The sequence below is a fragment of the Psammomys obesus genome, unplaced genomic scaffold, assembly GCF_907164565.1.
Source record: "Psammomys obesus unplaced genomic scaffold, mPsaObe1.curated_primary_1811, whole genome shotgun sequence".
Lineage (NCBI taxonomy): Eukaryota > Metazoa > Chordata > Mammalia > Rodentia > Muridae > Psammomys > Psammomys obesus.
The window spans coordinates 5507602-5529447 of NW_026591643.1; the positions used below are offsets into that span (position 1 = coordinate 5507602).

A 21846-nucleotide genomic window follows, 5' to 3' on the forward strand; every position below is an offset into this window, starting at 1 on the left:
AAACATAAATAATAAAGAAGGAATAAACAATCATCAAAATGACAAGTATGAAGCTAGATCTTAGGGAGTAAGTTCTTTCAATCTTGTAAAACTTCTGCTTTATTTCCTTCTCTGCCTATTCTCTCTCGTTTCCTCTTCCCTGGACCTGAGCACTGCCCTTCCCCTCTCCCTCCCCTCCCCAACACTCCTCCCTTTGTTCTGATATACTGGTTTTGAGGAAATTCAGACTTGACACTGAAAATCAAAATAACAGACAAACTGAAAAGTACTGTGCTTTTATTAAAAAAAAATACAATCAGGTACTGTTCAGACACATTTGTGGAAGGAAGATCTCTTAAAAAGTTCTCAGTTTTCATCATCACCATCACCATTATTATATTAATAATATTAATGTCCTTGGAATTTAAACAGTGTCACTTTTCTGGCTTCAGTTGTATGAAATGTACAAAATAATTGGAGGGGAGCAAGGGGTAACTTCAATGACAAATGTTTTATCTTTGCTACCCCAAACAATAACAATTAATTATACAGCTTTGTGTAAAATATGGCTGGTTCTAAAAATGACTATGTCCACTGTGTAGCCAGCCTACCCCTTTCCCATTCCCAGAACCACCCAAGAGGAGTAAAAATCATTGTGTTGCTGTCCCTAGGAGACTTTGCTCAATCAAACAAGAAAGCAGAAACTGGCTGCAGACTGTTGTCTTTGGTGCAAAGAAAGTAACTGCAGAGGGGCCTATGCCAGTGCCTCAGTGATTCGTGGTCTGTTTGGATGCCCACGAATGCCTAGGGATGGCTTCACCACTGGACTGGTTGTGTTGATACTTTGGTAAAAATTCTTTCTTTGCTCTGGGCCCCATTCCTCTCTCACCAAATTGTTTCTGAAATTTATGCCCGTTTACGCCTGCCTTCAAGATTTCGGAAGTTGCTGGGTCTCAGTTTCATCTCAGCAAACTGGATTGAATACTCGTGGCCTTTCCAATGGAACCAGTTAACGCCCTGCAAAACAAACCAGAGCCCCCTGGGTTAGCTTCTATTTGGAAACATGTTTGTGGATCATCACCATTTAGTTATCAAAACAAAAAGCGGCTTGTTTCAACTTTTAACCACTTGGCATTTCACAGACAGCCACCTCTTTGCTGGACTGTTTCGTGAAACTTTTAAAAGGGCCAGCAGAATCTAAACTGACTCTTTACCCATCTTTTTGGGTAAAGAGTCATCCAGATTTGTAAAAAGCCTTGGGCAGCCATTTTGAAATAAAATGGTGGCTGACATTAACTTGTTTTTCTAAGGAAAGGGTGTAAGAATTCAGGTCACGATGAGGTTATGGAATGGAGTAGCTAGGTGCAATGTGTGTGTGCATGAGTGTGTGTGTATGTGTGTTTCTAATTTGTAGCATTCCCCTAGGGGCATCTTACAAGGGTTTTGTATAGAACAGCAAAAATGAATACAGGTGGAACACAAGCTTTTCAAGCTGACATGCAGGTTAGAATTACACGTCAGCATTCCTGTGTGAGGGCTGAGCAGATGGCTCAACAAGTAAAAAGTTTGGCTCTCAAGCCTGGAAACCTGGGTTATATCCTGAGAAACCACATAAAGGTGAGAGAAGACAGCAGACACCACAAAGCTGTCTACACATACATCATGTACATTGTACATCATGGACACACACAGGAATATACACTTGAGTGAGAGATAAAGGGTCTTGAACAAGTGATCAGGTCCTGTGGGCTTCAGCTTTACTACATGTAACTTATCTTTTCTTGAGCTCAAAAGTCTGCGATGGTGGGAGTTGTACTTGAGTTACATGGGGTTCAGGGAAAAAGCTAGGCATGCTTCCAAAATCGTTCTTGGACCCTGGGAGGGCATCTGTCACAGTGTGTGGGTACCTTTGTAAAACAAAGGGAATTTGAAGTTCCTACCTTTATCCCAGGTCCTTCCTGGACTACAAAAATGCCTGTGGGACTGAGCCCTGTCATGGTCTATATCACTTCTGCTTTCCTTAAATACCACCTATTTTTGTAAGTTTTATAGAGTTTTGGCAGTAATTTTGTCTGGGGGTGGGGAATTCTCAATTTATGACCTATTTGGACAGTGGTTCCCCTGGGCTCTTCAGGAGTTACTGTGTGCTGGTTTTTGTTATTGCTGTTTGTTTAATCTTAGCTGATCGGCCACGTCACTGGCGTCTCTCACTGTGTTGGAAGATAACACGTTTTCTGGTTGGAGCGCCCTTCCCTCGCCCACAGCTGCGCCCCAGCCTCATCAGACTACTCACCTGGCTGTGGTTATTATCCCCATATCTGCCCATCAGGTTGACACGGTGACAGTTCTTATACCAGAAAGCTCCTTTGTAGGACAGAGCACAGTTGGTGATGGCTGAGTCTGTGTCCTTGTCATAGGTGGAGAAGGATCTGCCGTTGTGGTAATTCATGGAGTCACCTGGTCGAGAGTAAAAGAAGAGAACAGACAACCCAAAAATCACCGCTAAAGTGTCTCACAAGGTTGTAAAGGGCAGAACCAAAGGTGGCAACTGAAAGATCCTTATATGCTGGCACTGAACCTCAGGCCAAAATGAGGAAGAAAGCGCAGGGCATGAATGCCACCCCCATGACTTCTCTTTGACAGAAGCACTGCTTTATGGTAAAGAAAGAAGGCTGCAGGTGGCTCTGGAAAGTTCCATTCAAGTCCCATCTCTTTGACTTTGTAACTGTGACCTGGCACAAACTGAGCCTCCTTTGAACCTTAGTTTTCTCATCTATAAAATGCAGCCATCCCATGGATTCTGTCTCACTCACAGTGCTGTTCTAATACTGGATATGTACTCTTTGTTTTCTGGACATGGAGAGTGGCACGCAGCCAGGGTTGTTGTTTACGATTTGTCTACATTTCCTTTGCCTATGAGGATATGGTTATCATTTTGCATTTCATAATAATGTTTGAGTCAGTCCTGGTGGTCACCATCTGTAACCTCAGCCTGGGGCAGGGTGGGCTCAGTCGGGAAGTGCACATGTTTGAAGCCAGCATGGGCTACGTGGTGAGGCTGTGCCAACAAAAACCTCCAAACTAAGTAGGCATGTCCCTCATATACAAAGATATCCAGTTACAGTCACAATTAAGACCTCCAGTCACTAAATGTTGTCAGATAGCCTGGCTATCACATAATCACTCTTTTATAAGAGTGTTTACCAGGCTGTTGTTGTCTGATTCTTACACACGAGCCTCGATTTTATACAGCGCTACTTGGGAATATTGTCTGGGTCCTCCTTACTCCCAAGCTATAGAGTGAAGTGCAAACATTCTAAGACACCAAGTATCTGATGCTGAGATCAAGCTATCAAAGGACAGCTAATGATGCTACCCAGGACATACTGAGAGCAGGGCGATATTGATGATACTTTCCTGTGAGGCACTACCAGCAAGGCATGCAGGAAACTACAACCTGGAAAGGGTAGTCTGAGTGAAAGGAAAGAGCACAGTGTTCTCCTTCATGGAGATATAAAGTGACCACATTCTTGTTGGCTGGTGGATTTTCTTTCCTCCATTCTTGAAGTGATCTCAACTAAAGAGGTATTTATTGTCAGGTGATAAAGTGTCATATTTCTTTGAGGCACATAAGCATTAAAGTAATTTCCACCCCTGGCTATCTCTCTTCCATCATACCAAATTGCCTCTCAAAGGACCTTTGTGTCTCTTTTCCACTGAAGCCTGGGTTTGGCACCCGCTAGCCAAAGATGAAGACTTTTCCCTTTCTGGAGGAGCTCCCAGAGGAAACACAAATTTTTCTCCTGTTTTCATACGCATAAAATAAGGCCACCCAAAGAGGCCATGCATGGCTTTCATAAGGTGGTCTGCATTCCTGACCTGGCCCTTCCTTGTTACTGCTTCTCTCTAGACACACACACACACACACACACACACACACACACACACACACACCACTCATGCTACTTCTGTGAGCTGTTGCATCTTGGGCAAATCCCTGAGTTTTCAGGAGCCACTTTTCTCATCTTTATATCATTTTCCTAAAAGACATTTGAGAGTAACCAATTGGGAGCCCTGCAAGGGAGGATGCTACCTCATAGTCTTGATAAGAATGGCTTTCTTATTTGTTGTTCCTCTAATGTAGAGCCAGAAAGGCATACAAAGGCCACTTTAAGTCAAAGACATATTCAAAACTAGAATTCTGATGTAGGTGAAGGACAAAAAGGTAGCTTGAAAGTCAGTCAAGAGACTAGCCATGCCAGGAATGTGGGCACCACCTGGGAACTTAGAAGAAACACAACAGCTAAACCTCACCCCCTGACATCCCAATGTATCCAAATTCACACAGTAGCAGATCCTCAGAAAGGTCATATATCTATCACAGAGAAGCACTGAGGAGGCTCTAGTGAAGGTGGAGGCCTTTGAAAGACTATTTTCCTATCACTCGACAACTACTACAAAACAACAAGAAACATATTTTTTTTTTGGAATGAGAGCCATTATAACTTAACCGTAGTTGACATGATTCCTGACCTACTCTATATCTCAGAGACCAGATGTTGGTCCAGACCCTTTTAATGATAGCTTGTCTGAATTAGCCTCCAGAAGACATTCAGATATCTGGGGATTCAAATGAGTGGAAGGGTCAGGAGGGAAAAAGTATGGAGTGGGGAATGAAGGAATCTACAGAAGTCTCCTGCGACTCCCATCTCACAGTGTAGCTCCCCATACCTGCTGTTCCACTGTATCCTTCTACTTTCAGCTTGTAGCGACTCTTGGCATCTCCCACACTGAACCTGTCGTATACCGCATAAGCTGACTCTCCATGGTCTTGTAGGTCCACCCGGAGCTCGTACTGCCCTTGGGCTGTGATTTTGCTCAGGTTATCCAGTCCTGTGGATGACAGGCAAGGGCTGGTAAGGAAGCACAGGTGATGGAGGGAGCAGGGAAACACTCGAAATGGAACATGCCACACAGACTTGGGTTTGAAAACTCTGCTGCTATGATGCCAGGCAAACCAAACCTCATGTTTCTGAACCTCAAAAACAGTTCCACGCCTTTGTTTATCAGCTTCTTATTGTATTGTGAAAAGCAAAGGTGATTAGCTCAGAGACATGATCTTTACACTCTAAACTTTCTACCCAATGTGAAGCAATGGATAACACTGGGATGGGAAGTCTCAGGCTCAGACATTAGAGCAGAGAACAATGCTCTGTCCATGTAGCTTGCTGGAAAGTGTCTGTGATGGATGATGGCATTGTAAAACTGATGTGGGAAATTTTGAAATACAGTGTATTTGTCCCTTAGCTAGATAGACTACCATAAATAAATCATTCAACCTCCTTGAGGTTCTATTTCCTCATGAGCAAGATGGGAATTCTGTTCTTTCTAGGCATGTTCTGGGTGAGAGATTGTGACCATGAGATCCACCTCAATGTCTGGAGCTAAAGAGGGAACCAGTTAATGACAGCAGTGAAGTTGGTTTCACAGCTAATTTAATGTCTGACTTAATGCAATGTTGATCCATAGACCTGGTTTGATAATACTTTTATTTTTATGACCTGGAGCAATTATCCCAACATTCTGTGTCTCCCACAAAACTTCTTTCCTTCTAATCCTTTCCTTTCCCCATTGCTCACTACAGTAGGGCAAGTGACCAGGAAGACAGAAATAGGTACATCTAATGCACACTTTCAGAGCTGCATTACCAAGCCAGAATTCTTCTCTGCGGTCCCCAAACCCAGCGGCATAGGCCTTCCAGTTTCGATAGAAGTCCTCACGTCCATTTTTGCGTCTCAGGAAAACCTACAACAATGTGTATACACTTAGGTGATAGAAGGGAGGAGAAGATGTCTTCCTGGAAGGAGGAAGAACAGCCATTCCGAGCTTTGTTCACTGCTTTTTTGCCTTGTGACTTTGCACACTTCTTGACTCCCACACCCAGCCCAGTCAAGGTGTTCTGAAAACAGAGACTGGAAATGCGACCCAGTTCTGGTGACAATGATGCATCGCTGCCTCTTAGTCTTCACGATACATCACACCAAGGTTGACAGTGGAGGAGAGGTTAGAGGGGGAGAAATGACCTAGAAACAAAGTTTATTGATAAAATGGCCATGGAATTGAAATAAATGGCCAATATGGCCATGGAATTGAAATAAATCCTGAAATTCTTAACACAAGCCTGGTAAAGAGTAATTACTCAGCCAATGCTGCTTAATATAACTAGTAGGTATGAGTGTCATTGTCATTCATATCTGAGTTATTTGAAAGGGACAGAAGAAATAAATTATGAAACTACTATCTCCTATTCTTTCTTTAACCCCCAGGTTGTTTTTCCTCCCTCTCTTCATTCTTCTACCTTATTTCCCCCTCTTGCTCTGTCAGGATCTCAAATAGCCCAGAATGGCTTCAAACTGATATTTCAGGATGACTTGAACTCCTGATCCTTCTGCCTCTACCTCCCGAGTGCAAGTAGACATTTACTAATCATGCTTGGTTTTCTGCAGTGCTGGGAATTGAACTCAAACCTTGTACATTCTAGGCAAGCGCTCTGCTAACTGAACTACGTCTCCAGCCCTTTCTTCCTATTTGAATAGACAATTATGAAGGGCTTCCATACGACAAGAACTACCTTGCAAAGTCAGACTACCTTGCACATGTTTGTCAGAGTGCGCAGAGAGGACAACAGTCTCCATTTCCTCTCACCCACGTCCCTGTCCAGGAGCTTTGGCCACTGTGGTACTTACGATCCATCCACCTCCATCAGAGGTCATATCACAGTAGACTTCCAGTGCTTGGGTCTTGTCACCATTTATATAAATGGTGTAGAGGCCAGAGGCTGTGTCGCCATTCAACATCGCTTGAGAGCAGTCTCTGGGGAATGGGTACAGGAGTCCAGCTGCAGGATGAATAGAAAGTGTGCCTCTGAGAGTGAAGGGAGGGCTTAGCTACTTCCGTAGGCACAGCTCATCGGTGCAGTGGCTAGGTTCTTAGAGGCAAACAGCCCGTTTCTCTAAGTCTGTGCACTCTCGTGCTGAGGGAGAGGAAGCTTATACTAAACTCAACATATAAGAGCCACACACTGAGCCAGGAATTCAAATATAACACCTCAACTTCTCACATAAGGTTCTTTAGAAGGAGGGGTGGATTTTGGCCACATTGTAAAGAAAGAGAAGCTAAGGCTCATGGAGTATAGATGACTTCTAAGCTGTGTCCAGTAAGTGATGGACGTGGGGACTGGATTAGATGAGCTCCCCTTAGACCTCCTTCTTTTCACCAGGGTGCCTATAACCCTCTGCACACATCCACATTCCTCAGGCTTCCAAGCACTAGTAGGAAACAGGTATTTTTTTTTTTTTTAGTGATTTTTGTTTGAAAAATGTACAATAGAAGTTGAGGGAGAAGCAGATGGGTCAGACATTAAGACTGTGTTCCTTCCTGAATCCCTTACTTGTGGTGAAGATAGTTTGGATCAGCTTGCTCCTCAGGGGCCCACTCAGCGCCTGGATCCTCACTGTGTAGTGGGTGGATGGGCTCAGGTCTGCCAGGCTGTAGGAGGTGGTGTCCGGCCCCACAATGACTTCCTGTGGGCAGGAGAAAGAATGACTTTAGTTCCAGATAATCTCATGGCAGAGATGCTCCCTTTCACTGGCTCATGCAACCATTTATTCACTCATCAAAAATGCACCTAGTACCTACTGCACACACATTCCTTGTATACATCTGGAATGTCTGAGATAGTAAGAATGCTGAATAAGTAAAAGTTCTGGGACCAGAAAAACAGAGGAAGTTAAAATAACACAGAAGCAATGCTTTGCTTCAACTGTTCTTAATTTCAGATGGGGAGGGTGTAATGGAAATGGCCAACAAGGGATTACAAAACACCTTTAGTGGGATGCTATGCCCTTTGGAACTGCCAAGAAATTGGGAGGTCTGAGAGGTTTTGGAATAGGCTTAAATTATTGAGGTTTAAGAAGCTTAAGCTGATGGTAAGGTGAATTACACAAGAGGCAAGAGCCATTGAGACTATTTAGGTTAGCACTTGCTAAAAAGGACTCAGTCTTTATAGTAGCATTTAAAACAGTCTGATAACCTGGTCCTCGGCCCAGACTAACTGAGTTATAATGGGGCATGGGGGCTGGAGGGACAGATTTTTGGCCCACAGGCACAGGAACTGCCCTTGTGGCTGGTCGCTGGGTTGCTTTCTAGATTGGTGATTGGGCTCAGTTTGTAGAAGATCCACTTTGTCTCACATCCTCGCTAGGTTCCAGTTCTTATTATCAGATGACGTTGGTGATGGAGACTGGAATTCCACCTCCATCCTGGCAGCCGAAACACAACTCTGATCTCTACAACCCATCAGCAAAGTTAATTAGGTTTAGTCAGGATTAAGGCAATGTGGAGGCCACTGGAAGGTTCTCTCACTTCCTAGGAACTGGCGTGTGTCATGCATGTTTTTACAGTGTGGGAACTGTATTTCACAGATGATGAGATACTTACTCTCAATCTATAATTTGTTGATGGCAGAGGATGGTATCACATCATTGTAGTCTCCTAACACTTTATCCATGGTTCATGGGTGTTTACTCAATGCCAGTGACCCAGTGACCTTTGTGTGGCCTTCAGACCTAGTCCCTAGGGAAGGATCAACTCTCTGGAACACAGCAAGGCTTACTGAGTTGTCAGAGGATAGAGTTTCATTTTGTCCTATGTCGCTGTGTTTAGTCATCTAAGTGCCTAGGATAACTTGAAATAATTCTTCAATCCAGAGAAGCACAATCCTAGAACTCCAAACCAGGAGAAGACTTTAGGGGTCAGGGAGTGCAATGTACTTATCTTAAAGGTAAGGACACTGACACTATGAAGATAAAGGGCCAGCTTCAGCTCACACTGTAAATTCACTCATTATTTAACAACCCCAGAAATGCTGTGAGGTAACTAGAAATGTGTCTATGTCTACTTCTGGTTAAACATGGTGAATCGGAAACACCAGTGTTCCTCTACTTGTACATATATGCAGGGGTAAGGTTTACTCTAGAGTATCTGAGTTAGAGTGGAGGTTCTGGACCCACATTTGCCAGGATCAGCTGTGAAGAGGCAGTGTAAACCAAGTGAGACCTGTACCCAGTAAGAACCCACGTTCTACGGGGTACCCCCACAAACTGCCTTGAACCCCAGCATCAACAAACCATTGTGTGCAGCTGAACTTCCAATCAGGTTCTTCAGTCTTGGCTCAAGTATTAAAGGATAAGCCAGGACCAAGAGACCCTGGGAAGAAGTTTCTAGCACTAAGAAGGGGGACCAGGCCGAAGCACACCAGATCAAACTACACCAACAGAAGTAATCCGGAAGAAACACAATACAAACTGTGGACTACAATAGCAGTGACATATAGTTCTCAGCTAAAGCAGAGCTGATACACAGGACATAAGATGCTGGAAAAAGAGAATAAGTAAGTACTTTAGGAATACAGAAAAGTTCACAGGGAAGAGGACTTAGGAATTATTAACAATAGTGTAGCTGGTATTAACAAGTGACATTGCAAGGGTGTGCTGAGACACATTATGTCAGGTGGTGAAACTCCACACAAAAGATGCTTTTGGTGTTTTCTCAACGAAACATTAAATAAGCATGAGCCCAGCTCCTACAATGTCAAGTCTTATAAAACCGCTGCTATTGATCTTGGCTGCCTCTCAGATAACTTGAGTCTGGCTAAAGTGAGAGGGGCAAGAGTATGTGACTCACAAGGTCTGGTATTATATCCAGTCTCTACTAGTTTTCCTCTTTTAGGTCCCTAGTTATATTAGAGTGAAGAAATGGCTTCAAGCAATCCTTTCCTGCTTTGATGATTATACAGATTTTTGCACAGCAAAATATGATTTACAGATACCTTGACTGTACCGTCCATAGATTCGTAGACCAGGAGGTAACCAGTGACTGATGCCCGGGGAGGTCTCCAGGTGAGGAGGGCAGTTTCTGACTGAACCTCAGTAGCAGCCAATTCTCGTGGGGAATCAAGGTCTGCAAAAGATAGTGTGTAGTACGTGAGTCAGCAGGTGTAGAGCAAAAATCAAGAAGAGAACTGGGATCAAGTCCTCTCACTAACATAGAACATGACCCTGGACAAGATGGAGATAAGAAAGTTGAGCCAATGATCTCCAAAGTCAAAGTTTATATTTGTCCTATCACCCCAGAGAGATGGAGATGTGAAGATCATTGGTAAGCCATTGTTTCTCACCAAGAGGGCTGTGGAGTGCTAATGTCGGCCCTCACCCCAACAGAAGAGGCAATCCTTCCTTTCCCCAAATGGTGACCTTTGTAGAAAGATTTTAATACATGAGACCCCAATGATTGTGTAAGAAGACTAGCCTGAAAAATTCTTAAAAACTATTTCCCTGCCTGAAGCATGGGTCATTAAGTGCTGGATTGAGGGCCAGGAGGGAATGTTTTTCCACTTAAAAATCTTTCCTTTGAATATCCTTTTCTCATCCATTGGGTCATTTCAGTTCAAGAGGAAACGGTGTGCTTCTTTGGGTCTTGAAGGAGTGGGCCCTGGTGAACTCATATGGATGTCATTACATTTCGAGGGCCTGACTTAAAGAGGAAGAGCAGGGGTGGGGATGTGGTTTAAGATGCAGGCTGTGGGTGGGCAGTTTAGAAAGGAGGACTTCCACTCTGGGGGTCTTGATACCTGTGGTAAACTTGGCAGTGATGGCGTTGCTCTTCTGGTGCCCTTTCTCTGCGAAGATCCTCAGGGTGTACTCGGTGGCGGGCTCCAGGCCATGTAGCTCATACTCTACTGTATTCCCAGACACTGTGCGTGTAACTTCTGGCACTAAGCATGAAACACACATGAGTAGCGGTTACTTCTTGGCAAACGGAAGATATACCTCTTTCTAAGACAGAATTTTTTGGCAACCCCACAGCAGAGCAAGTTTGAATTCTGAGATGACACAAACTCCTATCTCTCTCTTGAGCACTTACATGATAAAAGATGGACCATACAGACACTCAGGCAACAGACTGGAAAGATGGGGAGATGTTTTCCCACACAGTATGATATACTGGCTGGAAAAGTGTTGTGCTTAAGACGTGGCATGAGCTACAGGAGAGTTGCAGGTAGCATTTCCAAGCCTTGGGCTACTCAGATTCAAATGATCACTGACTTCCTCAAGGCTGAGGGGTGACAATAATAGACAGCCAGAGCTTGACAATGGCTTTCAGGCCTATTGGATCCTTCATGTTCAGTGGGGGAGAATTGTATTTTCTTGGCAAAAACATTCATCTTGTAATCACGGGAGACTCTTCCATTCTGCTTTGTTAAGATCATGGTTTCCCAGGCATGGGAGTTTACGTGTTAAAGTCGAGGGAGTCCCTGGCAAACTGCACCATTCTCAGCCAGCTCTGACCTCTTCAGCCAGCTTCTCGATTAGTCCCAATCTGAAATTACTATGATTCCTTCCAACCATGTGCTCGTGTTTAGGGAAGACGACACCGCCATCCTTGTCTCAGGGAAAACTGCTTCACAGGGAATAACAACGAGTGGATAAATTGGATTGCCCCCTCCTGTCCCACTTTTGCTGTTCTTATAGAACTTTTTCACAGTGTTGCCAGAGCTAAATCAAGATTTTTCAGAGGCCCCAGGCGTGGGTTATAGTGTCATGTAATATTGTCAGTGAAAGCCAAACAGGCCTGAGCCATAAAATATGAAACAAGGGAAATAAACTAACAGAATCCTTCCTAGAATAGCTCATCATAAATGTATGAGTGGGTTTATCGAAAGGGGCTCTTTTTCCTCTCTGCTATTTGTATTTGATTTACTTTCCGGCGGGTGTGTTTGGCTGATGGTTTCAGCAAGAGTTTAATTTGCCCACTGGGTAAGTTGGTACAGATAGGTTGGAAAGAGAGGGGAAAATCAGATATTTTTTTCAATCAAATGTGTTTCAGTTAGGCCCTCCAGTGGCCTCTGAAGAAGCTAGGCACCCCAGGACCACTGATGCCATTTGCTTAAGACATGAGATTCTGGAAAACTTCTTTGTAAGGGAAAAGAACTGCTTCCTTGACAGCCTGCTTCTTACTGATGTACTTTGAATGTGAAATGTTCCCATAGGCTCATGTGAGGTAGCCACTCCATTGGACCTGAGATGGTCACGTGTGTGCAAGTCATGCTGGCTCGCTATTCTTGTTGTTTTCAGCAGACACCTCCTGTTTTGCTTGGTTAAGCCTCCTGTTTTGCTCAGTTAAGCCTCCTGTTTTACTTGGTTAAGTTCCCTGTTTTGCTTGGATATGTTTACTTGGAAAGTCCCTGTGGTTTACCTATGTAAGTGGTTTACTCTGTAATAAAGATGGCACCTTGATCAGAGCACTGTCTTGGTGTCACTTCTTCGTGTTCTCTGTCTCTTTTAATTCCCAGCCCCTTGTGCAGGCGGTTACTATTGGTGGTCGCGGGCGACTACACTCATGTGTTTGAAAACTTGTTTTCCGGTTGGTGGCCTTGTGTGAGAAGGTTGCACTACCTTGAGGAGATAGAGCCTGCTGAAGGAAGTGAACCATTTAAGTGGGCTTAAGGTTTAATTGCCTGCCTCATTTCCTGCTTCCTCACTGAGGATACAGCGTGAGCAGCAGGTCCTATTCCTACTGCCAGGACTTTCTTGCTCTGTGGGAATTACCTTCTAGTTAGAAGTTGGAGTAAGTCTTTCCTCCCCTGAGTTACTGTTCTATCAGAGCATTGACAAAAGGATCTTAAGAGTCTAGCAGGAGAGGAAGGATGGGTCAGCACAACATGCAGAAGCTGCAGATGCCCCCGATGTCTTTCTTTGCCCCTGAATGGCACTTCCAACTTTCTTGAGGATGCCATGGAGAGATGCAAAGACATCACTGGCTTTTCCAGTGTACCACTGAGTTTTGTCATCCTGTAGCCTGTGGAGCTGGGAATGGGAGGAGTGTGCAGCAAGGCAAACCCTCACCAGAGTGTAGAGAATATGGGACAGGAGCTTACCTCTCTCCCCTGAGTAGGAGATGACATAACTGTCCACAGTAGCAATGGCTGGCTGCCATAAGGCTAAGGCTTCTGAGTCTGTGATGTTGGCTGTCAGAAGGCCAGATGGACCATCCAGAGCTAGAAATAAATATGGGAGAAGGTTTTATCATGTTGGAAGATAACATCAAAGGACACCTGCTTGCATGGGTTCAGAGTCAGGCAAGTGGAACAGGCTAACCATGACTCCTTTTCTTGTTGTATTAGTTTTGGTCTCTATTTCCTTACCTGTAAAATGGGTACAATAAAACTAGCTTGCTTTTTCCTCAGTGTAATTTTGGCTTATACATGATGCTATGGATAGGCAGGTACTGAAGAGTATTGAATGTGTAACAAGGGTCATCATCATGATTTATGTCCCTTTTATCCAGGAAAGGAACATAAATAAACATATATAGAGGAGACTTGTACGGTCACTACTGTCTGAGGTTTATCTGGGCTTTGGGTGCTATCTCTACTTAGGATCTCTACTTAGGGGATCTTATGGGCAATAATCTGGAGGTCTGTGGCCTTATATTCTATTGTGGCTTATTTGCCTGTGCCTTGACATCCTTGGAGAGGCCGCTTCACTGGTTCCAGTTGCCAGGGGTGGCTATTTTAAGTAATGACTGGGAAATGCATGCAAAGCATGGTAGGGAAGCCCTTGGGATTTCAGTTGTTAATGATAGGCCTGCAAAATTTTTATCCTGTAATACCAGTACTTGGGAGGATGAGGCAGGAGGATCATGAGTTGATGGCCACCCAGGATTATATGGTAAGAATGTCTTAAAAAAACTACAGCAAAAGAAGCTATTTGGAAGTTAGGAGTGATTTTTTTTAAGACTTAATTTTTAAATTATGAGTATATCTGTATGGGATGTTTGCATGTGAATACAGGTGTTTAAGGCTTTGGTTGTGGATTTTAGAAATAAAATTCAAGGCCTATGCAAGGACAGTTTATGATCTCAGAAGATGAACCTCAACTCTGTCCCTTCAGGGTTACTTTCAAATGACCTGTTCCGACAAAGGATATTCTTGAGGTCTTACTCTCTGGCCTCTTGCATGTCTCCTGCTCAGAGTTTCTTCCTTGAAATTTGACCTGAATGTGGCATCTCTCCCTTACTTTTTATACCAATCACCTAATTACTCCCTTAACAGCCTAGGAGATGAAGGCAGCCATCATCACCAGCTCAACTCACAGATGGTCATCTGAGCCTCAGAGAACTGGCTTAAGAGGCAGGGAGTGTCAGGGAGTCAACACAATCCCCTCCAAAGCATCTTCCAGCATTGTCAAGTGTATACAGACCCTTCTTTAACTGGCAGTGACAAGGAGGCCTTGGGAGGAGACTCAACTGGCTTTCGTGTCATTGCTGTGGAGAATCATGAATGCAAGGTTTCTTAGGGAAAACAGAAGCCTGAGTGGAGAGTAAACAGGACTTTGAGTATGGATGGGATGTTTTAATTGTATACTACCAACTCTTGTATGGAATTAGTATATTTTTGAAATTTTCTGGTATGCCTATTCTTTGGATGGCTGGATGGACTGAGTTGGATAATTTGTCACATAACAAAGGATGAATTGTTTAGAGACAGAGACTTTTGGAGAGAAAGTTTCTACTTCATCCTCCACAATAAAAGCTACTATTCTTAAATTAGACTTTCATAGGAAAACAACCTCTTTTTTAAAAAAATAGTGAATAGGGTTGGTCTGAGTGATCTATGCTCAATTTCACATTCTAGTCCTGCTGCTTTGTAATCTCTGCATGTCTCAGATGCCTCTTCTATAAGCTGGGAGTGAAAACAGCAGTGAGGATGCAATAGAAAGGGTTTGCTAACTGTGCCTTGGATGAAGCCACAGCCAGAGAACAACTATGTGACAGTTTTCACCATCCTATATCTGAGGCTGCTCACAGTGCTTACAGGCTCAGAGGGTGAGGAACAAGGTGTCAGGTGAAGGAGCTCTCATACTTACTGACCCTTGCAATACTGATGTGGGAACCAGAATTGTGCCCATTTTACAGAGAAGTTAATTGGACCTCAGAGAAGTTCACTGACAGCTCATGTGGCTAACACATGGGAGACTTAGAGTTTCAACTCAGCTCAGCATGATACCTACACTTCACCTTTTCCCACATTAGCTGAGGAAATGCAGGCCAGAGGACATTCAGGATGTCTCAGAGACAATCCAGTTCATCAGAGGCTAAGGGTGAGCCAGAGGGAGGTGCTGGATGCTCTGATTCTAGCTCACTTCTCGCTGGCGCACCGGGAGCAAGCCTTTTGCAAGGCCCAGAGCCAAGTCATCATGCTGAGGGCAAGGATGAAGCCCTGATCACTGCACATACCTGTAGTTAGTGAGCCAGAGACGGGATCACTTTCCTCGAAGCCCTTCATGGCAATAATGCTGACATGGTACTCTACTCCAGGGGTGAGCTTTACTAGCCGTGTCTCAGTATTGGTTCCGTCCACCATCACCATGGAAGGGGCACCTGGAGGTTAGCAGAAGCAAGATCAGGAATGGGGAACCTCTTTCACACTTATTCATCCTGTCCTCCAAAATGGATGCATCCAACATGGAAATGAAATTATATCTTCATTTAATTTCATTTTTTTTTTGTAGTTCCTTTCCTTTTCTCCCACATGAAGGAAAAAGACCTTACTTTTTGTATAATGCTTTTTCCATTGGTGCAGAGGCCAAAAACCCAGTCAGGAAAGGAAAAAATCATGAAGTCACAACATACTAAAAATGGCAAGTTTCCTTTCCGGAAGAGGTTGGCATGTTGCACAAATCTTATTTTCTTTATTTTTTTTTCCCTCGGTGAACTATGCATTGGAAGCTCAAATGTAGCACATGTCCGAACTACTTAATTCATGGATGCTACAGACCCTCTTACCCAGAGAGATTCTATTCATGATAAATTTGTGCTCTTAAATGTACTAGGAAGCCTGGAATTTATATTTCTTAGAATTTCAGGGCTGGTGAGGAGTTTGCGAACCAGCGGGCCAAAGTCGCAGAGGAGATGCCACAGTGCTGCTGTGAAAACCGGCCTGTCTTTACAAACCCCCAACAAGAGGCAGCTCACTGCCACTGGGTTGTGTTTGGACTATACGTCCCTGAGGTCTTCATTAAAGTCTCTGTTCCGAGTTCTTACTTTGTTAAGTCTCATTCTCTGTCCTGTAGGGAGACAGATGTGGCCCCAAGGGCAAAGCCTCACACTATCTCAGACAAGCTTTCCAGATGACTGTGATCAAATGGGAAAGGCATTGTTTATACAAATTCCTTTGTACTAGTGTTCAAACAATGCCAGAGACCCATTTCCTTGAAGATTTTTTACAATTTAAGGCCAGAAAGGGTGTTAATAAAGTTGAGTTTACCCAGGAGAGTTTCTTCCAAAATACCTTTACAAAAGATGTCTTTCTAGATAGTCTCAGAAAGAGGAAGTTATAGCTTCGATGTTTGGAGGGAGTGTGAGAAGAGTAACCGGGGTCCCATTCACTATTTAACCCTAATCTTGCCTGCTATCCCACCCTCTTTCATGTCCAGGTCCCCTACCTCCTGTCATAGGCACATATGTGATCCGGAAGCTCTCTGCTTGAGCGGTGGGTGCCTTCCAGCTGACCGTAGCCGCATTTTCAGTGATGTCTGAGAACATGAGTTCCTTCGGAGACCCCATGGCTGTCAAGGAGAAAACAAAATAGAAATCCTGAAACATTGCCTGTGCTGTCCATCAGTAGTTACTCCTGGATTCCTTACCCAGGAGCACTTAGTATCTAGAGTTGATGTCAGAACCAAGCCTTGGGAATAGAAGATGCAAAACACATGGTCACGTTATGACATGAAAGAAAATTCATGGCAGAGTGGCTGTATAGACCATTGGTGACTGCAGGCTTCAGAGTCGTTTGGCTTCAGCTAAGATGGATGTTCACATGTTGGCTGGGATCCACAGAAGAGACTAGAGGGGATGGGAGAGTATCTTCACAGGTCCAAACAACTTTCTTTGATTTTATTTTTAGTATTTTTTCTGGATCTTTGTTTTTTTTTTTTTTTTCTTTTTAATGCTAAGTCTTAAAAGCATATAGTTCTTTTCAAATTATGAGACATATTCCTCACATAGAAATGCCTGAGATGAAAATTTAGTTGTAGCCCATTATACAGAAGACCAAAATCTCCTCTAATCAAAATTCTTCTAATGAGAGCTTTCTGGGCCACTGGATTGGGCAGCTGAGCCAAGATCAACCTGACATCCAGACACTAAGCTCACTTGGAAACTAATCTTGACAGCCCAACCCCATATCTTCAAGGAGATCCAAAGCCAAGAAGCAAGGTGAGGTCTTTACTAAACGTACACCTGAGGACACTGGGTCCACTTGTCGGAAGCCCATGCCCAGCGGACATTTCTGCTGCCCTCATTTTTTCTCCTCTCAACCGGATTCCTTTGGTTTCTCTCTGTGTATTTTTTGGCCTGGGATTATGCCTGCCTCAGCTGACCATGCTAAATCAGGAAACCATTTCCCAGCTCTAGGGAACCTGCTTCCTCATCAATTCCCTGCTTCAGCCCATGCTGATCATTAAGCTTGGAAACACAAAGAGATTTGTGGAGAGAATTTTTCCCCTATCCATTTCTGTCTTTTTCTCTTATCTAAGACACCTCCTCCTACAGTGTTCTTCTGCGACCTGGAAACTAACCTGAATCTCTGTGGCTCCTCAATCTTTTATTACCCCTGTCCATGGCAAATCTTTTCTTTTTTAAACCACAGAGTCTCATAAACCTACAAGATCTTAATTGTTCAAATACCAGCGAGAGGCTGGGCAACCTGAGGCAAGTTCCTTCCTTGCTATGAGCTTTAGTTGCTACATCCCTCCAATGGCGAAAGTGGTATCCACAGGAATGTTCTTAGGGTTAGTGGATGTAATGGATGTAAAACTCTTAGCATAGCCTCTGGCAACAGAGAATTTACTAAATGTAATTGTCCTCTCTGTTTTCTTCCTCATGTGACCTTTTCCTGTACAGGCTACCCTGAACCTTAAGATACTCTCAGGAGAGAGCTAGATGAGTCTAGCTGAGAGCAGACCTTGCTCTCTGCCTTGGAGAATTTCACCTTGCTTGCTCAATTGACTTGTTCTAACTGAAAGCCTTGCTGTCTGATGCAGGTTAGGCCACATTTTATGTCATATAGACAAAGCTTTCTTCTCTAGATCCCAGTTTTCTCATTTAGAAAACAGCAAAAATCTATACACTGTCTTGGCGCTGTAAGAATCAGTTGCCTAATCTATTACATACTCTGGGGAATGTGTTTGGTAAAAGAGGCAGTAGAAAGGCTCCCAGCATCATTTGTAGTAATATCACAACAGTGGTGGAGCTCCAGGAGCAGTTACACTAAAGAACTTCCCAGGTGTCTGTTACTTCAGTGTTTAACTTTCTGCTGGGAATGGGGTCCTCCAGTCCTGGGCTCTATGACAGACAGCTAAGCACAGAACAATGGAGTCACATCTATTACAAGGTTGGTGAGGGGCTGGGGATATGATCTAACAGGTAAAACTATAACTGCACAAATATGATTTTAGATGTCTGGCACCCACATAGAAGCTGGTAGACGTGGTGACTCCCCTGTAACCCCAGTTCTCAGGAAGCAGAGGAAAGCAATCTCCTTCCCTTCTGTGAGGCTCAGGTGGTTAGATCCACCTCTGGCAAGCTCTGGGCTTTAGAGATCTTGCATCAGTGGGTAAGGTGGAGGGTGATAGCGGAAGACAGCCCACCTCTGGCTTTATAAGCATGAGCACACACACCTGCACCTGCACCTCTCAGACATCTATGGTGTCACAAATGTCAACACACATGTAATGCCACACACACACACACACACACACACACACACACACACACACACACATGTGCAAAAAAGTTGGAGACACCTAGGTAATGCTTTCTTTATTACTAGACCCAATTGAAAGAAAAGAACTTTCAGTAGCTAAGTACATGGACTTGATAAAATCTCTTAAAGGGTTTCTGCTTGCTCTCCTCATAAAATGCCTCTCAAAATTTGTAATGAATGCCTTTTGTTACTGGCAATTACAACCATTTTAGCTCCCTTTCTACAAATTTGTATTGATCACTTAACATGCATTAGGTGTAGGCTCAGTTAAGAGAAGAGCTGGTAGGCTTCTGGGCAAGAATTTTGGAGTTGAAATAAGCTTGGTAAGAGTTCCACCTTGGCTTTACCTCCTACAAACACCTTAGCACACTGGGACTCAGTATTTATATCTGTGAGATGGTGCTGAACATGGCTTTCTCTTGGTCTGCCACTACACAGGATATTTGGTGAAGCACCTGACTGTGTGTGGCACGAAACATGCTTTTCAGTTGGTGGCTTCTGTCTTTATGCTTTTGGAGAAAAGGCTTAGCTCTGAATTGGAGGCGTTAAACATGAAGGGCCTGTGTCACAAGGGAGATTTGCTGAGTATGTATTTCTACAAATGTGCTGGCCAGAAACAATGCAATTGCCACTTTGTATATGGCTCCAAGTCCATCGTGGTTGAAATGTGGCTGAGGAATCTAGAGGGCATCTGACTGGGAAACGTGGGCAGATTAGAGTAAAGACTTTGTTTTGGAGAATGAGAAAACAGGTGTCAATAACACTTTAGGCCATATGACTGGAAGCGAGCTCCAGGAATGTGTGTGTATTGACAGAGACTGGGACAGACCGAGGAAATACTTTTGGGACCTTACCCTGAGTACCTTTGGTGGGCTGCAAGGGTCTCTGGAAGAGAAAGGCAGTCATGATTCTCTGTTAATGGTACTGCTTGCCTATTTTGGAGGAACCTTCAGGATCATGCACAGGGGCTTGGCAGTATTTATCTTTCTAGAGGAGTAAGAAGCTTCTTTCTACGGAGGGCTGACTGCAGAGGGAAAGGGAAGTTACTGGAAGTGTAGCAACAGAAAAACAGTACATATAATAACCTAAGTACATGTCCACAAACAGGACAACTGAGGGATGACTAAGGTATTGTCTCAGGTCAGTTGGTAAGACTTGCACACACAGCCCAAACCAGCAAGATATGTTAAAACACAGTGCTCAAAGAATTCAATATGTGTGGAATCTTGTCTATTTGTGTATTCCTAGACAAGAAAGTGGTACTATTTATTGCCTTTTGATAGAGCCAGGATGTACGTACACAGTGGCGTAGACTCCACCTTTGCATTCTTTTTAATGTTTGGCTTTTGTTGCTCATTGAAAATAAAATTTACAACTCACTAAGCATATAATACCTAGCATTGTTGCAATAGGCAATGGAAGAGTTAAACTCTACTCCTGTCGTGTTTAAATATTTTGCTTACCTTTGACTGAAATTTTGTTTTCCAGAAGAGGGTCTTGAGATTTGCTCAAGGTTACACAGCTGCTAAGTGGGAGGAGAGACATGACCAGGTTCTAAGAGTTTGCCCAGAGGCAACTGGCTAACCACTAGGTTGTACTATCTTTCCTGCTGCTCAAGGGTGGCGGCTGGTAGCCAGTGGGAGAGATTGTACAAGGAGGAATCATAGCAGACCATTATCAGGAGGGTAAGACAGAGAGCCCACCATTGAGGAGGGTTCACAGTGGTTTCAGGAGAGGCAGAGCAGAGGAGAGGGGATAAACACATAAAGGGAAGCTTGAAGCTAGGGACTGAAGGTGACGGTAGGCGTTTATTTGCTGTGCTTAGATCACCTCTTCCGGACTCTTCCTGGTCCTGGAGTGTGGCCGTGCAGGCACGCGTGCACATACTCGTTACACACGGTACACATACACATATGCTCTCTTCTCTTTGGTTGTGAGTTTAAGACCCTGGAAAGAGGAGCCCAAGAGGGGGTCTTCCCAAAAAAGTGTGCTCTACCTTTTCTTTTGTTTTAAGAAAGCAAATCAACTCATGATCATTATCATTTTTCCCTTTTTCTTGAGAACTACAGGCCTTCTGGGGGAAAAAAAATCAGCAAAACAAAATCAGTGATCAGAAGTAAACTTTGAAGAGCAGTGTTTATAAACCAAGATCAGTTTCTGCCTCTGATCTGGAGCCATTCTGCGGCGGCCACAGGGAGAAGGAGATCAGAGTCGGGGTGGGACCCTCTGGAGGGCAGCCACGCAAACCATGGGGCCAGCACTTACTGGTTGTAGTTTGTGTGGGTAGGTTCTCAGTTTGTTACATCCTGTCTCTTGGCACAATACTCTATCTGTCTCGGTGCTGAGAAGACAGTTCAGCCTGCAGAATGCCTACTACACAAGGCATGCTGACTGGAGTGCCACACCACACCGGTACAGAAAACTGGAGCACCACGGCACACTTGTAATCTGGTTACTGGGGGAGGCAGTGCTGGGATCCCAGGCACCTGCTGGCCTGCCAGCTGAAGTGGTGAGCCCTGGGTCTCAGCCACAGGTACTGTATGAACAAATAAAGATGAGCTGGGGAGATGGCTCAGCGGAAAGTGTGAGTTCCTGGGTTGAAATCTCCTGCATCTACATAAGAAGCCAATCACTGTGGCCATGTGTATGTAACTGCCGTGGCATGTGTGTGCATCCATGCATGTGTGTGTGTGTGTGTGTGTGTGTGTGTGTGTGTGTGTGAAATCTCTGGAGCTGGCTGGCTGCATTCTCAACTCCAGAGTCAATGAGAGACCTTGTCTCAAGAGAACAAAGTAGAGAGGGAAAAGGACATCCCACTTTCTTCTCTGGCCTCTGTGTATCTGTAGGCATTAGCTCCTGCATACTCAGACTTTTGTACATACCATACTCCATACACATATTGGACACACACATAGTATGCCTTTTCTGTCTCTGACACACACACACACACACACACACACACACACACACACACACACACA

The 21846-nt window shown here is 44.1% G+C and overlaps 1 protein-coding gene across 3 annotated transcripts in view; it reads right to left on the minus strand.

The window, feature by feature from the left end:
* Positions 1–259: 259 nt before the first annotated feature.
* Positions 260–21846, minus strand: part of Tnc (tenascin C) — an 85693-nt gene continuing 64106 nt past the window's right edge. For all 3 annotated transcript variants that reach the window (XM_055611713.1, XM_055611712.1, XM_055611711.1), the window contains 11 exons: positions 16545–16667; positions 15337–15480; positions 12977–13096; positions 10670–10813; positions 9869–9999; positions 7430–7562; positions 6726–6877; positions 5688–5784; positions 4711–4872; positions 2273–2436; positions 260–996 (listed from right to left, as the gene is read on the minus strand). In XM_055611713.1, the coding sequence (XP_055467688.1) occupies positions 886–996; positions 2273–2436; positions 4711–4872; positions 5688–5784; positions 6726–6877; positions 7430–7562; positions 9869–9999; positions 10670–10813; positions 12977–13096; positions 15337–15480; positions 16545–16667 (1481 nt within the window). In that variant the 3' untranslated portion in view covers positions 260–885. The remainder of the gene's footprint in view (positions 997–2272; positions 2437–4710; positions 4873–5687; positions 5785–6725; positions 6878–7429; positions 7563–9868; positions 10000–10669; positions 10814–12976; positions 13097–15336; positions 15481–16544; positions 16668–21846) is intronic.